The following is a 15,794-nucleotide window of genomic DNA, read 5'->3' as shown; positions in this document are numbered from 1 at the left end:
GGCTTTACCATGACAAATATGAATGAACAGAAATGACAAATTTAAATATCAATAAGCCTAATTGTTTTAACATTTATAGGCTTACCTACTTGAGGTTTTAGGCATATATTTCTTTTTACATCCAATGTAGAGGAAGATTTTGTTTAACCATAGACTTTTTGCAGTTTAATATTAGTGGCAATACATTTTTGCTATTCAAGATTAAATGTTAGAAATGTTGATTAAAAATCTCAAAGGCCACGGAGTATGTATTTAGCACGTAAAACAGCGGAGAGTATTTTGTAGACGTCAAATCACTGTAGGCCTATTTGAGGTAGCTCATACATTCTAAGGTCATTTGTAGTATATTATTATTAAAATATTGTATTTATTAGCCAATATTTCTATGAGATGTTCATCGAAAAGAAAAAGGAGGGGCGCCAATAAAGTTCCTTGCCCCGGGCGCACCCATCTGCCAGTATTGACTCTTTGAATGCCATTTCTCTGGGTATCTCACCAACGCAGACGGACGCTAATCTAAACAACATTTTTTTAATGTTTGAATACCGGTAATGTCAACGATTTAAAAAAAAAAGAATTGAATTGGATCTTCACATCAAGCTTGGAAATCAAAAAGCCTATATCACAGCTAAAAAAGTTTCTTTATTACTTACTGGGGTCACCTAAATAATAATGTTCACTAAGGCTGCCCAGTGTTATTTCGCATTTTCAGTCTCATGTCCGAAATATAATAAAAAAATGAATAATAAGGAAATAAAATAAGTATTTGATACTTTTAAAGTTTTACGGTTACAACCTTTTGTTTTTGCCATTCTGTTTTAAAAATTACCTTATAAACCCTTATTGGTCATGGACCCGGGTTCATCGAACCCTTTGTGCCATGTTTGCTACACCACTTTCAACTGTTATATTCCTGTATGGGTGCACTAGTTTATGTGTGAACGGTTATATTTCTTTATATATGCACAAGTCTATGTGTGGACTGTTATATTTCTGTATGTATACATAAGTATCTGGGTGTGTAAACCTACCAATATTCCTTTCAATTAAAGGTTTCGTATCTACTCTTACTAGAGCACCTACAATCTTTAAAAATAATAAAAAAAAACAATATCTACAACATTTAAAAAACAAAAACTACTTCTGTGGTTAGTTTAAATACAATAACTTTTAATCAAAGATCTGGCACATTTGGAGGTTGTGTCAGTGGAAATTTCTGAATATCTTTTCCTTCAACTAATATATCATCATCGTCATCATAGTCGACAGAATCATCACTCAATTTTAACTGGCACAACACTGCATCTCTGATATCTGTATAGGCCAGCCAAATGAAAGGAAAGATGGCAGCCTTGCTTATGCGTATCCACATTGTCATAGTGAGAGCTTCGCTAAAACGACTGCAGTATGGGTTGTTACACTCCATTTTCAGCATCAGTAGTCGCACAATGCAGTAGGGAGCCTCGGAGAAAATGGAGCAGAAACTTACAAATGCGGTAACAGTCAATGATTCTCCCTTTGGAGTTAATGGCTTATAGGAGCAGGAGTTTGGTCTGAGGCAGTCTAGAAGTCCAGTGAATGGTGTCAATGTACCCACCAAAATGGATGGTGGAAAGAATGCCAAAATATATGCTGCGAAAAAGAAACCATCATTCACTTTAAATAAACAACTATTTTGATCTTCAGACTTGACAAGAATGGCTGATTGAAAAATGGGCAACAAAACCAGCAATGACAATATCCATGGGAGTAGAATTAAAACCATTGTTGTGATCTTTTTTGATTTCATTAATAGCAATGTTTTATGTTTCTCTGTATATATGTACATAAAACGCTCAAAAACCAAAAAAGCAACTGCATAGAGAGATAATGAGGTCTGGAAGAACTCTGTCACAAATGTCCAAACCTAAGAATAAAAAAAAAACATTAAAAAAAGATTTATTCTACCAGTACTTAAAAATGAATGTCAAACTATTAAATACTTCATTATTTATATAAAACCAACAACAACACTAAGATAGCATCCCTACACATATACCTTGGCTAAAGTACAATCCACCAAGTAAGGATTCAAGGTGAAGTGGAGTTTGACAGGTATAATGAACCCTCCCATGACGAGATGAGTTAATGCCACATTCACAATCAACAGGTTCTTTGGGTCTTTTCTTAAAACTTGTTTGGAAAGCACAAACAGTATGATGGCCAAGTGTCCAGCCATGATCCACAATGACAGTGATAGACGCAGGATATTGAGTGCATTCCAGGATGTGTACTCTCGAGGCACTAACTTTTGACCATCATGCACTTCATCCCAGTCCACAGCTGCCATCTGGTGAATCAAAAAAAAAAAGGTACAGCTTGTCTGCCTAGTCACTATGACAAGAAGATAATTTAGAATAGATGTGTGTACATAGCATGGGTTAAGCTTAAGTAAACAGAGAATGTTTTGAGTTTTGGATTTAAAAACAAACTATAATATTGAATTACCTTACTAAAATCATAGAGCTGCCCATGTGTGCTGTCAAATGTGTAATTGACATAAATGTTTTCATTGTGTGCACTTGATGTATAGTTGTTATCCATTGTTGGTTTTCATAAAGCTGAAACAATTGTAACTGAGAGTTATCTAGACTAGAGACTAAAGTATTTGAGAGTTATCTAGACTAGAGACTAAAGTATCTGAAGCTATCTAGACTAGAGAAACAATGTTAAAACAAATGTACCGTATTGAATATATTGAAGAGAAAGACACAAAGTATAAAGCTACGCGGATGAAATACGAGTAAAAGAAATTAGAAAATAAAACTTTGACATAGGCCTACTTGTGTATTATGAGGATGTAACAGGACGGAATATAGGACTATAGGACTGTAGGACTGTAGGACCTACTGAAAGACAATGGGAATGCGATGGTTTTTAGATCGTTTACACGGAGACAAGGTCATGTTGTGCCGTTTAGCGCATGACTGACTTGGGCCTATAGTGACACTTGAAAGCATTGAAGTCTAATGATGCACGAGAGTAGCCCAACAACGTTAAGTGCGAATCAAAGATGCATAAAGTAGTATAAATGAAACATTTCAAAGACAAGGTAGTCTAAATGAAACATTTCAAATACAGGGTAGTCTAAATGAAACATTTCTAATATAGGGTAGTCTAAATGAAACATTTCAGATACAAGGTAGTCTAAATGAAACATTTCAAATACAAGGTAGTCTAAATGAAACATTTCAAATACAGGGTATTCTAAATGAAACATTTCAAATACAGGGTAGTCCAAATGAAACATTTCAAATACAGGGTAGTCTAAATGAAACATTTCAAATACAGGGTAGTCTAAATGAAACATTTCAAATACAGGGTAGTCTAAATGAAACATTTCTAATACAAGGTAGTCTAAATGAAACATTTCAAATACAAGGTAGTCTAAATGAAACATTTCAAATACAGGGTATTCTAAATGAAACATTTCAAATACAGGGTAGTCCAAATGAAACATTTCAAATACAGGGTAGTCTAAATGAAACATTTCAAATACAGGGTAGTCTAAATGAAGCATTTCAAATACAGGGTAGTCTAAATGAAACATTTCTAATATAAGGTAGTCTAAATGAACCATTTCTAATACAAGGTAGTCTAAATGAACCATTTCTAATACAAGGTAGTCTAAATGAACCATTTCTAATACAAGGTAGTCTAAATGAACCATTTCTAATACAAGGTAGTCTAAATGAAACATTTCTAATACAAGGTAGTCTAAATGAACCATTTCTAATACATTTTGTTGCACTAACTAGGCTCCTAGTTTTTTTTTTTTTTTTTTTTTTACGTTTGCCTATATTTCTTTTTTTCAAATTACCTCCCCTGTAATATTATTTCCGTCCTCAGACTAAGTGATATGGATCCGATAGGAGATGGCCTTATTGCATTAAGATGCCATGCCTGACTTGTCAGAAGTTTTACATGTAGGTTCCTTTGTGAGGGGGGGGGGGAGGCCGGGTATTGAAGGGCATGTACAGATAGGCTTACATTAATAAAATCAGAGCTCTGTCATAGCCAAGGATCATGTACAACTGCAAGCTGTATGAAAAAACAAACAAAAAACAAGGCTACAAGTAGCTTATAGAATATAACTTATAACTTGGCCAAAGTCTTAAAATTTTCACATTTTTATGTTCTGCTGGAAGTCGGTGTGGACAGCATAGAACAGTGATTCCCAAAGTGGTCTATATAGACCCCCAGGGGTCTACGAAGAGCTCCAAGGGGTCTACGAAAGTGAAAAAATAAATTGGGGGTCTATGAGATGTCCATGGTGGTCTACGAAAATTGATTTCATTTAAGCAGGTCGTGACTTTAACTTTCACATTTCATCAATGTAATTATTTCATACACTAATATATGATTTGTACCGTAGTTAATCCTTTCTATATTTATCCAGTTATTCAAACGAAAAATTGTTATATTTAATTTCAATACTTATAAAAAATAGCTTCATTTTTTATCTACATGTAACAAAAAGAAATGTAGATTATACAGACTTGGTGATTTTAATTTGGATTCATTTCTTCCTTGTCAAACAAGCGGTTGCCATGTTCCCTTTTTATGACGATATGAAATCAATTGAGACGTTGCCACCCTGATAAAAAGGTAAAGGTTTCAAAAACTTTTGAACTCAAATCTAAAGTTCAGAATAGACAAAAAAAATCTCTCTTCAACATCATATAGAGAAGATGATGGTTTGTGAGCGTCTTAAAAAATCTCTTTAATAATAGCCAAATGCGTGAGATCTGACAGAACGGCTGAGTCTAAGAAGAAGAAAGGTGGGGGGCTTTGTGTGTACATCAACCTCAAATACTGTACCAACTACACGGTTAAAAAGAGAATGTGCTGTCCGGATCTAGAACTACTGGCGCTCTCATTGAGACCTTTTTATTTGCCACTAGACTTTGGTGTTATTTACATAGTCCTGGTCTATGTTCCGCCTACAACCAAAACGGAAGTTGCAGCTGCAATCATCGCTGACGTAGTGCATGAGTTTCAGACAAGGTCACCGGACGCACCAGTAGATATACTGGGTGATTTTAATAAATGCACCTTGAAGGTTGACCTACCCACCTTCTATCAACACATTTCATGTCCGACAAGAGAAAACAGAACTCTGGACTTATGTTATAGTAACATCAAAGGATCATTCACATCTCGTGAAAAGCCACCACTAGGATCATCGGACCACAAAACAATACAACTGCTGCCTACTTACCGTACAAAACTTAAAGAAGGAAAAATCATTCAAAAAAACGTACAAGAATGGACGCATGACAATATTCTCTAACTACAGGGATGTCTAGACTGCACTGACTGGAATTTGTTCAAAGAGACCACTTCAAATCTCGAAGAATGGGTTTGTTGACGCAGTGACAAATTACATCAAATTCTGTGAAAACATGTGTGTCAGCACTAAGAGCATCAAGATATACCCCAACAATAAACCATGGGTCACTGCAAAAATAAAACGGGAAATAATCAAAAAGAAAAGAGCATTTATGAGTGGCGATGGACAGACAAGGAAAATAGCTCAACGAAATCTCAACGTCGTTCTTGAGGAAGGGAGGAAAAACTACCGCACCAAGCTGGAAGACTCAATTAATACAAGTGACATGAGACAGGCGTGGGGCATCATGAACAAAATGGCAGGAGCACAAGTCAAAATAAAAAATAATCTTGCTACAAGAGACGAAAAAACATTGGCCAACGAGTTAAATGATTTCTATTGTTGCTTCGACACGAAAGATTTTAATTATCTAAGACTCAAAGCCCTTGAAGATGTCAATGTTAACAACTGTTTAGAATTAGCGATTACTAAAGAGCACGTTTGTAACATTTTCAAAAACGTTAACCCAATGAAAGCTGGTGGGCCTGATGGAATAAAAGGGCGAATCTTAAAAGAATGTGCTGAACAACTAGCTGAACCTTTCCAAGATATTTTTTCCACTTCATTACTAAACCATGAGATACCACCTGTGTGGAAGTCATCTATAATTGTACCTGTGCCAAAGGTTTCCAAACCGAAGGAAATGAATGAATATAGACCTGTTTCACTTACTTCCATTGTGTCTAAATGTTTAGAAAAATTGGTTAAAATGTTTCTTCTGAATGATCTTTGTAATAAGTTAGACCCTTTACAATTTGCTTACCAAAAGGGTAAAGGTGTAGACGATGCCATCCTAAATATTTTAAACTGTGTCTACAAACATCTGGACTTACCGAACACTTATGTAAGATTGTTCTTTATTGATTTTTCATCAGCTTTTAACACTATACAACTTCATTTACTCATTGAAAAGACGAAAGCGTTGCAGATTAGTCCATACTTAATACTATGGGCTAATGAATTTTTGACCCAGAGAGCTCAGAGGGTTAGGGTAAACAATGTTATATCTAATGAACGCATAGTTAACACAGGGGCGCCCCAGAGGGCTGCGACATCGCCATTGTGGTTCATTTTGTACACCAATGATTTTCAATCCGATAGTTCTTGTTGCTCCTTCACAAAATTCGCAGATGATGCGGCTCTTCTTGCCCTGCTCTCAGAGAGCTCAGACGTAAATGAGTATTTCAAAGAATTAGAACACATTGAAGAATACTGTAAAGATAATTTTTTATTATTAAATGTAAAAAAAACCAAAGAAATAATAATCGATTTTCGTAGGGACAAGAAGGAAAATGATATTGTTTATGTAGCTGGAGAGACTATTGAAATTGTGCAAACCTTTAAATACCTTGGTACTATCCTAGACAATAAACTAAATTTTACTGCAAATACTGACTATATCAGCAAAAAAGGGCAGCAAAGATTACGTTTACTAAGAAAACTGTCCTCGTTTAATGTTAGCGAAAAGGCCTTGGTTATGTTTTATCACGCTCACATCTGCAATATTTTAAGTTTCAATATCACTGCCTGGTATGGCAATCTGAGCATTAAAAATAAAAATAAACTTAATAGAATCCTAAATGCTGCTGGCAAAATCTTGGCAAAAAACAAACCGCAATATTTTAAGTTTCAATATCACTGCCTGGTATGGCAATCTGAGCATTAAAAATAAAAATAAACTTAATAGAATCCTAAATGCTGCTGGCAAAATCTTGGCAAAAAACAAACCCCATTTGGGCAGTTGTTTGAGACAAACATCTATAAAAAAGCTAACAAGATCCTCGAAATAAAGAATCACCCTTTGTGTCAGGATTTTGTGATTTTACCATCACAAAAGAGATACAAGACACCGATAGCAATGACAAACAGACACAAACACTCTTTTGTTCCCCTGGCAATCAAATCATTAAATAAGAACAATCAGGTATAAACTTTGTCACATGTAAATTATGAGTGAGTCTGGTGTGAATGTACACTTTGGTTTCTTATATTTATAATGTTTTTTGTTTGGTGTAATGCACAAATTGTAAGACAAATGTCCTTACGGATAATAAAGATTATTATTATTATTATTATTATTAAATACGGAAAACACTCTAGATTCTAGATAAAACATTGATTTTTACCAGTTGTTAAAGTAGTTTTAAAAACTGTTTTACACAAACGTAAATTTGATATTATTTTAAACACATTTCTTTAACCAACAATACAGTAGAGTAGGCACATCGGTGGTCTGAGTTATAACAAAAGCTTATTGTGTAATTCTTTGCAAACAACATATACAGTTTGGGATCAGCGGCCTCACAGGCTCTGACAGGGTGTGGCGCTGTGTGCTGCATACTGCCAAAGGGTCATAGGCTCCTTATTTTTCGTCGGGGTTGACCCACGAAACAGTTTCCATGTTTGGGTATATCTGCAAGGCAGCAGAGGTTTCAATTCAGTTTTCCCCCTGCTAGGTGGATTGCTACCCTAGGTTAATGAGTCCCTTCTTCCAAAAGCTTACTGGTTTATACACCAGTTACTTCTACCCTTCTCCTGTTTTGAACCAGACGCGAAAGATGAAGATATAAAGACAGTGATACTTAAGGTAAATTAATTAATTAATATATATTGTTTTAAGTAAGAACTACTTCATAGAACGGCAAATTCCTATATGAAACATAATATCCGTAGGAATGGATGATGAACCTGCAAAAAAAAACAACAACAATAAAAAAAAACAAAAAAAAAACCCCACATATTCAGTGTCTTTTGGTGGTTCCAGTAGTGCATATCAATTGTTATTTTAATTGGTATAAATTTAAATTTTATCAATAAATAAATTACAAATTAGCTTTAAATTTCTTATTTACTCTTCGACTCACTACAGTTAGAAATTACTTTAAACAATGGAGTTTGGTGAATTTGCAAAAATGCAGTACCTGTATAATTTAAGCAGGGGGTCTACCAAAAACCAGAAAACATGGAAATGGTCCTACGAGACAAAAAAAAGTTTAGGAACCACTGGTATAGAAGCACTAATTACCATTCGACAGCTGCACTGGGTTGGACACGTATCTCCTATGGGAGACGATCGCATGCCAAAGACGATCTTCTTTGGCGGACTTAAAGGAGGACAGAGGTGCCCCCGTAAGCGCTATGAAGATCAACTCAGGCGCCATTTCGGCCTCATTGGCATAGAGGAAAGTAGTTGGCATCAGATGGCCCCTGAAAGAGACAGTTGGAGAGCTCTCACAAAGGCTGCGGGACAAACTTTTGAAACTCAAAGGAAAGTCATTATTGAAGGCGCAGAATACGTGAATACGCGTAGTCATGTGAAACACTGCACTCATCCTTAATTTTTGGAATCGAAGACGTTGCCATTATTATTTTAAAATTTTTTGTTTGTAAAATGTTTTACATGTTTCGGATGTTCCTTCAGAATTGAAGATAATTACATCCTAGTCCAACCTCATGCAAGACAACGGAGGATGGCTTCGGGCAGGGATGAACCCGGAACCGTCGAGACAACAAAACGACAGTCTCACGGGCAGCCACCCAATAGTAGTATTTTTTTTTAATACCCCGAGTACATTGGTTTTGAGCTTGCATTCGTTGCATAAGCATCCCAATTTTTTTTTTTACATGTTTGCAGTGGTATGCTTGTACTGCGGCTTTATAGAGTAGATCTTGATCTATAGCTTTAAACAAAACGTTTCACTGATAAGTCTATAGGCCTATTGACCAACAAAGTAGCCTATATCGTGTTTAACAGGGTGACTAACTTTGTAAATATTTGGCCTGTTGACAGATACGAAACTAAAAAAGACTGACTACTGACAAGATAACATCAAATTATCTCGTCTAGCTCACACGTCAGTCAATACACCACACACGACTTACAAAATAACGACACTGTCACACTCGCTTTTTTTGCATTTAGGGGCTACAAGTGGCTACAACAAAGCCTGATTCATCGTCACTTCCTAAACCGTTACTCGTAGACATGTAGAGCACTAACAATAGCAGTGGTTTCGGTAAAAAAAAAACAACTTCCCATTAAGCCCGATAAAGATCTAGCGGTAATGCAGCCAACAGTTTAATTTGCTAAAGGCACAGTCTTAAACCATCAATATAACAAGTCACGTGTGGTTTTAAAAATCCATGTTAGCTTATTTTGCCGTAGGGAAAGGAGGAAGTTCAAATAAATACGTGCTGTAAATAAAGGTTTGCTAGACCTTATATCTATAATATGTAGCAATCTACAGCAGTGGCGTCACTAAAGTCGGTGTCACCCGTTGCGAATAACTCAGGGTGTCACCCCAATAAACTTTCCCCAAAATATTTCCTTAAAATTATTTGTGTTAAACATAAGTAAGTACCATAATTCATTAATTACCTACATGTATTGGTTGTTAAACACCTGGTTATGACATTTGATTTTATCAACATTTATTGCAAATATTAAAAATTAGATTAATATAAACTGAACATGCATTCCTTAATTCGCTTTAAAGACTTTTTGACATTATTGAATTGTTTTTACATTATATTAGTATTTCTCAATATGTTAAAAGTGACTTTCACCTAAATAAACAAAACAACCCCCCCCCCAAAAAAAAAGTACGTTCGTCGCCCGCATTAGCTATCGATCCGCGTAAGCACCACAAGCTACCGGAGCCCCAGATGCCTAGCGTTTTCCTACATTTCTGAGCCTCAGAAACTCCAATGCACTATTTCTGCAAGTAAAAAGATTGTAGGTCAAATAAAATTATTTAAAAAAGAGTGCAACAGATGAGTGACATTCTAGGCAGTAAAGCAGTGCTCGTTTCTTAAACTTTTAACAGCTGTCCCCTCCCCGCTTTAGTGGGTTTCAAGGATAAAATGAAAAAAGAAATGAAACTTACACAAACATAATTGCCCAGTTTTTCTTTGCATATATATTTAACTTTTTTTTTTAACAAAATTTATATTCGGGAATTTACATTAAAGCTAGTTAGTTCGTCTTTTAAAATCGGGATAAGTGTTTCGCATACACTAAATGCTTTGTATACTAAGAAACATTCTTTCTGGAGGTAGTACTGGAAGCAGTATGTTTCTCCATTATCCAGCAAGAGAGTCTGGTAATAATTAAATTTATCCAGCGGGGCACCAAGTGTTTTCCTGAGTTCTGAGCTTCAGAAATTCCTTTTCCTTTCTACGATGTACTTTTTCTAACACGTTATAACCAACTAAGAAGAGTTTTTATTATAAAAAATAAAGGTGAGACGGGTCAATATTCATTCTAATAAAGAAAGAGATAGCACTAACTAATACTATTATGCGAGGGACATTCATAGACGTCTTGTCGAGGACTTTGTTTTGTTTCACGCCAAAGTGCTACACTAGGCCTACACTTGGACCGTTCTGTAAGGAGAGAAGAAATGAAATATCTTTTTTCACATGTTGTGTCTCGACATTGTCGCAAGGGGGAAAACGAAATGCTTTTGAAAAGGCTTTTTTTTTTTAGAAGATGAAACGATGTCTCTTGATTGAAGTATTTTATTTCTTAAAACATGGTCATTGATAAGTAATTAACGTACACTGAAACTACATTTTAGTTCCCTGAAAAGTAAATAGACCTCTCTCGCCCCCATTCCTGTTTCCAGGAAGTCGCGCCCCTTTGGTAGGACGTCGTCATCCCCCAAGTTTGACAAACGTTGCAGTAGAGATGTAAGATTAGAATGGGCTTAGTCTTTGTCATTTTATCATCATGTAGCGTGCCTGTTTTGTTCATGCAAAATACTTTAAGTCAGTTGTTGATATGTCACACAAGAATCGATCTTATTACTAACCTCGTTCAAAACAAAAAAAAAAAGGTTCTATTTAGAAGTTGATCTTGTCTAATAATTTTATTTCTTAAAAATTGGTAGTAATGCTATATTTGCTGGATTAATAGTCAAATATGCAAATCCATTCATTTTTTTTAGCTTACAAAAAATCCGCCTTCTCACTCCCTCTTGTCAGCTTGCAATTAAAAAAATAATTAAATGTGCATGGCATCTTCTGGTATCTACCTACAATCACTTTAAAAAAATAGTCGTCTACTTTTGCAAAAGTGCTTTTTTTTTTTATTTCGGTGCCCCCCCACCCCCTCCGATGGGTATCACCCAGTGCGGCCCGCACCCCCCGCCCTTATTGACGCCACTGGTCTAGCTATTTCTATCCTATGAAGTTCTCTGTGACATCTTGTTTGTAATAACGTGTAGGCCTATGAAGGCTAGGTAAAAATAGAGTTAGTAATGGGAAAAAAAGGTTCGCTCTCATAGACCAATAGCTGTTGATAAAATCGGATATCAGTAGCGCTATATACTTTTTGAGATGCCTACGTGACAGACATCAACACAAAACTGATACTAGATCTGTAGCGTTTTTATACGGGAGCATCTAAAATACAAATAAGCCTAAGAAATTTAAAAAAGAATTACATTTAGTTAGATCTAAGTGTGTTTGGGGGGGGGGGGGGGCGCTGCATTACATCATCACTATATCAACTACATGTCATGTGGTCCAGAGTTGGAACCACATTGTTACCACATGAGGGCAAGATTTGCATCCCAAATATTTACGTAGGTATATACAGAGAGAGAGAGAGAGAGAGAGTAAAAGTTGATTGATAATAACAATTTAATACCATTGTATACCTGTCCACTGTGTAGTTAAGGAGGAGCACAGAGGCCTACTCTGTTTGATGGGTTCCCGGAAAACGTGGACATTAGAAGACAAAAATTAAAGCGGAGCAGCGGAATGCAACCTAGTCTCTCTACCTAATTATTTGGACTTACCACAGGATTTGTTTTAAAAGTCCACCAATAATACAACATAGAATTTAAAAAAAAAACGGACGTTGCTTATTTTTTATTCGGGCTACATTATAGTCAAATGAAGATCTTCCTGAGATCTATACACACTTGTGTGACACAGGGTTGCCCTGGAGTGTGTATGTGTGTGTGAAGGCCTACTTGTGGCCGCACTATCGTGTTTGTTTACACAGGTCAAACCCCTCACTCGGTTCACGTCCAACAAATGATGCAGAGACGACGTCCCTAATCTGCCACAGGTAAAAATATCCGTGTCCCAAACTGATTTAGTCTGTCGGACGAACGATAAAAAGTTTTAAGCCAGACCTTACTTGACTGTCAACATGCGTACGAGTATAGGCCTACAGCAGAGGTCAAGATAAAAAAAAAATTCTATTATTTATAATTATCTAAACATATTTAATTCTAATTATAAATACTGAAACGTTGAAAATGTGTAAACTTTAAATAGTGAAGCTAAAGGCCTAACAAATTGTTAACGGGCCGAGTGGACCACTGAGAAGTGCTCTAGGCTTTTAATTAGTTATTTTTATCAAGCTTATATCAATTAACTCTGTCTGTCTGGTAAAAATTTATTTCTCCGACACTCAATCTCTGATCAAGCTGAAATTTATTTCTCTTGCCTGACAACACAGGAATCAATAATAAACAAAGGTTACAAAGACAGTTTGTCTGGAAACATAAACTGAAAATCGGCCCCCGAAGTTGTCTACCCAGACAGGTAAAAAGGCATGTTTCAATATTATCATAATGAAATTCTATCAAAGACAAATGACAGAAAATAATGAAGAAAAAAAGGTTAACAGATCTTGTGTGGTGCCCCAGCAGACCAAAGGATATAGATGAAAGTGAATGTGAAGTTAGATGTGAACCTGGCCTAATTGATGTCTTATAATGACTATCTAATTGATCTAATTGTTTTGTAATGTGCCAATCTCTTATTCCTCAAGAATAAAACATTTCCGTAAAAAAAAAATTAAATATATATATTTTTTTTTTTGTTTTGTTTTACATGTTTCGGATGTTCCTTCAGAGTTGAAGATAGTTTACTTCCTAGTCCAAACCTCCCGCATGACGACGGGGGATGGCAGCGGGCAGGGTTTGAACCCATTTTTTTTTGTGTGTAAATATAGTATTAGTATAACAGAACTTACATAACTTAACAAAACAAATATAAAAAAAAAATTGACAAAAAATCTACAACCGTTTACATAAATGTGTTAATAACATGGTAAACATCTATCTCCCCTAATAAAGAGCCTCAAGTGTTTATTACTATTAATAGTGAATAGTTGTAAAAGTGGTGTATTTTTATGAAAAAACTTTGCTTGCGTAAGTGATTTAAAAAATTAGATTTTTCGCTTTCAGAAAAGAAAAAAGTAGCCGTTGCATCAGAACTTTGAATGGTCTAAAATATTATGATGTCGAATTTTCACTATCTTATCTAGTTTACGAGATCTAAACGGGACGGACAGACAGGCCACACAAAACTAATAGCGTCTTTTCCCCTTTCGGGGGCCGCTAAAAACAACCAATTAGTTAATTAACTATAGTTAATCGCACTTGACTAAGTGGTTTTATAAGCCGGATCAGTCCCCTTTATAAATCGCCGCTTTAATTTTGAAATAAACACTATAAAACTAAACAATCTTCTACTTTCATATAGCCTCACTAGCAGAGTGATTATAGCTTGAGCCGTGAGTTCGAATTCAGGTCGTTACGCTTTTTAAAAAAAAAATCAATGCCTTTTAAAAAGTCATTACTGTAAAGTCACCCAGATATCCCTTTCTTTCTCCCCCCTTCTCCCAACTGGTTCAGATAAATGACCATAGAGTATTGAGAAAGGTAAAAGCATGAAATGGCGCTTAACAAAAAACAGTGGGTAAAATATTTCTAATCGCACAGATTTATTGTTATTAGTCAAGATCTATTATAAATTTAAAGACCGATCCATGATTAATTGATACAATAACACTCCATATAACCTTTTTTAAAGTATTTTTTTCTTGTTTAAAATCTATTTTTCGTATAAATAAATAAACATAAAATGATGTTCGATCCGTTACCAGCAAAATGAAATGTTCTACACTGGCTACACTATATAGAAATACTTTATTTCATACTTTTTAGTTTTATATCTAAAGCGTGAGTCCAAACAGGAGTGAGACAAGGCTATGAACTCTCTCTCTCTCTCTACTTTCTTGTTTCTGCTAGCAATAAATTGGGTCATGCAGACAGCAACAAACCAGAAGCGGAACGATATACAGCGGACACCGTGGAAATCTGGCTCCTCTCTCGCACACAGCAGCAGATGCAGGAAAAGATAGGCGTCGTTGAGGACAATCCAGCTAGAATAGGTTTTACCACTAACAGGGGGAAGAGCAAGGTGTTCAAGGCGTTTAACATTTCAACCGTTACAGTCAAAGGAAAAGGTGGAAAGTTTCACCTATCTTGGCAGTATCCTAGACAATCATGGAGGAACAGATGCAGATGAAAAAAAAACGCACTGGTAAAGATCGAGCTGCCTTCCATCAGCTGAAGAACATCTGGGGAAAAGCCCATTATCCAAGATCAAGCTCATTAACACAATCGTTAAGCCATAACTTCTTTATGGAGCAGAGACCTGGAGTACCACCGTCACCACCATGAAAAGAATCCAGGTATTCATCCATACCTGCCTCAGGAAGATTCTCGTTGGACAGACAAGATCTCGAATGAACAAACCCGCAGCCCATTGAAGTAAATATATCCTTCAGAGACGCAGGAAATGGATAGATCACACTCTTCGCAAGCCTGCATTCAATATTACAAGGCAAGACTTTACCTGGAACCCCCAAGGAAAGAGGAATACATGGCGCAGAGATTTGAAAGGAGATGCCAAGCAGGCCTGAAGTAAGCTGATTGGTAGCCTATGCCTCAGACGGGACCACATGCAGAGACGAGAGATGCCTGATCTGGAAACTATAGCGTGACGTTGATCCAGATATAAAACTAGTGAACTGACATCCCAAATGTTATTGACGAGAATACAGAAGAACAAACTTTACATGAACTTTTCACTGTAGAATGAACTAACGATGTACATATCAAATACTTGTTCAAGTGCATTGCTATGGCAACTTGGCGTCACACATTCATGGAGGACCTCAGAGCAGTGGGCACCTGCTGGCAAGAAGCTGCCGACGTAGCCAGGGACAGAACTCTAGCAAGTCAAAGCCGCATCTATAAAGGCTAACAACAAAGTTTTGAGAAAAACAGACACAAGGCCCCCAGAATCTTTTTTATTTATGAAAACAAAAATCTTCTTGCATCAATATGTCAGACCTACCGGGTACAAGTATTGATGAATTGTTTCAAATGTGAATAAATGAAAGGTTGAAACTAATACAAAAAGTAAAGGAACACAGAATATTAACACTGAGACTTCTAACTTCTGTAATTTGAACACCAAAAAATCTTAATAAATAAATGAAAGTAGTTCTCAAGTCAATAGACATATTTACCCTAAGGTTTGTATTCAAGAT

General features: G+C 36.0%; 1 protein-coding gene across 3 annotated transcripts; it reads right to left on the bottom strand.

The window, feature by feature from the left end:
• Nucleotides 1-1,149: 1,149 nt before the first annotated feature.
• On the bottom strand, nucleotides 1,150-12,484 carry LOC106078119 (uncharacterized). Of its 3 annotated transcripts, none has more exons than XM_056044854.1 (4): nucleotides 12,235-12,484; nucleotides 2,488-2,600; nucleotides 2,039-2,329; nucleotides 1,150-1,906 (listed from the first exon to the last, which is right to left on the bottom strand). In XM_056044854.1, exons 2-4 carry the CDS (start codon nucleotides 2,581-2,583, stop codon nucleotides 1,175-1,177), a joined length of 1,119 nt encoding a protein of 372 aa, XP_055900829.1. In that variant the 5' UTR covers nucleotides 2,584-2,600; nucleotides 12,235-12,484; the 3' UTR covers nucleotides 1,150-1,174. The 3 variants fall into 3 exon arrangements, with proteins under 3 accessions (XP_055900829.1, XP_055900843.1, XP_013094323.2); XM_056044868.1 differs by lacking the exon at nucleotides 12,235-12,484 and adding an exon at nucleotides 12,094-12,115; XM_013238869.2 differs by lacking the exon at nucleotides 12,235-12,484 and adding an exon at nucleotides 4,539-4,657.
• Between the last annotated feature and the right edge of the window lie 3,310 nt (nucleotides 12,485-15,794).

Source organism: Biomphalaria glabrata, chromosome 1 (genome assembly GCF_947242115.1).
Source record: "Biomphalaria glabrata chromosome 1, xgBioGlab47.1, whole genome shotgun sequence".
Lineage (NCBI taxonomy): Eukaryota > Metazoa > Mollusca > Gastropoda > Planorbidae > Biomphalaria > Biomphalaria glabrata.
This window is presented reverse-complemented; position numbering and strand designations above follow the sequence as displayed.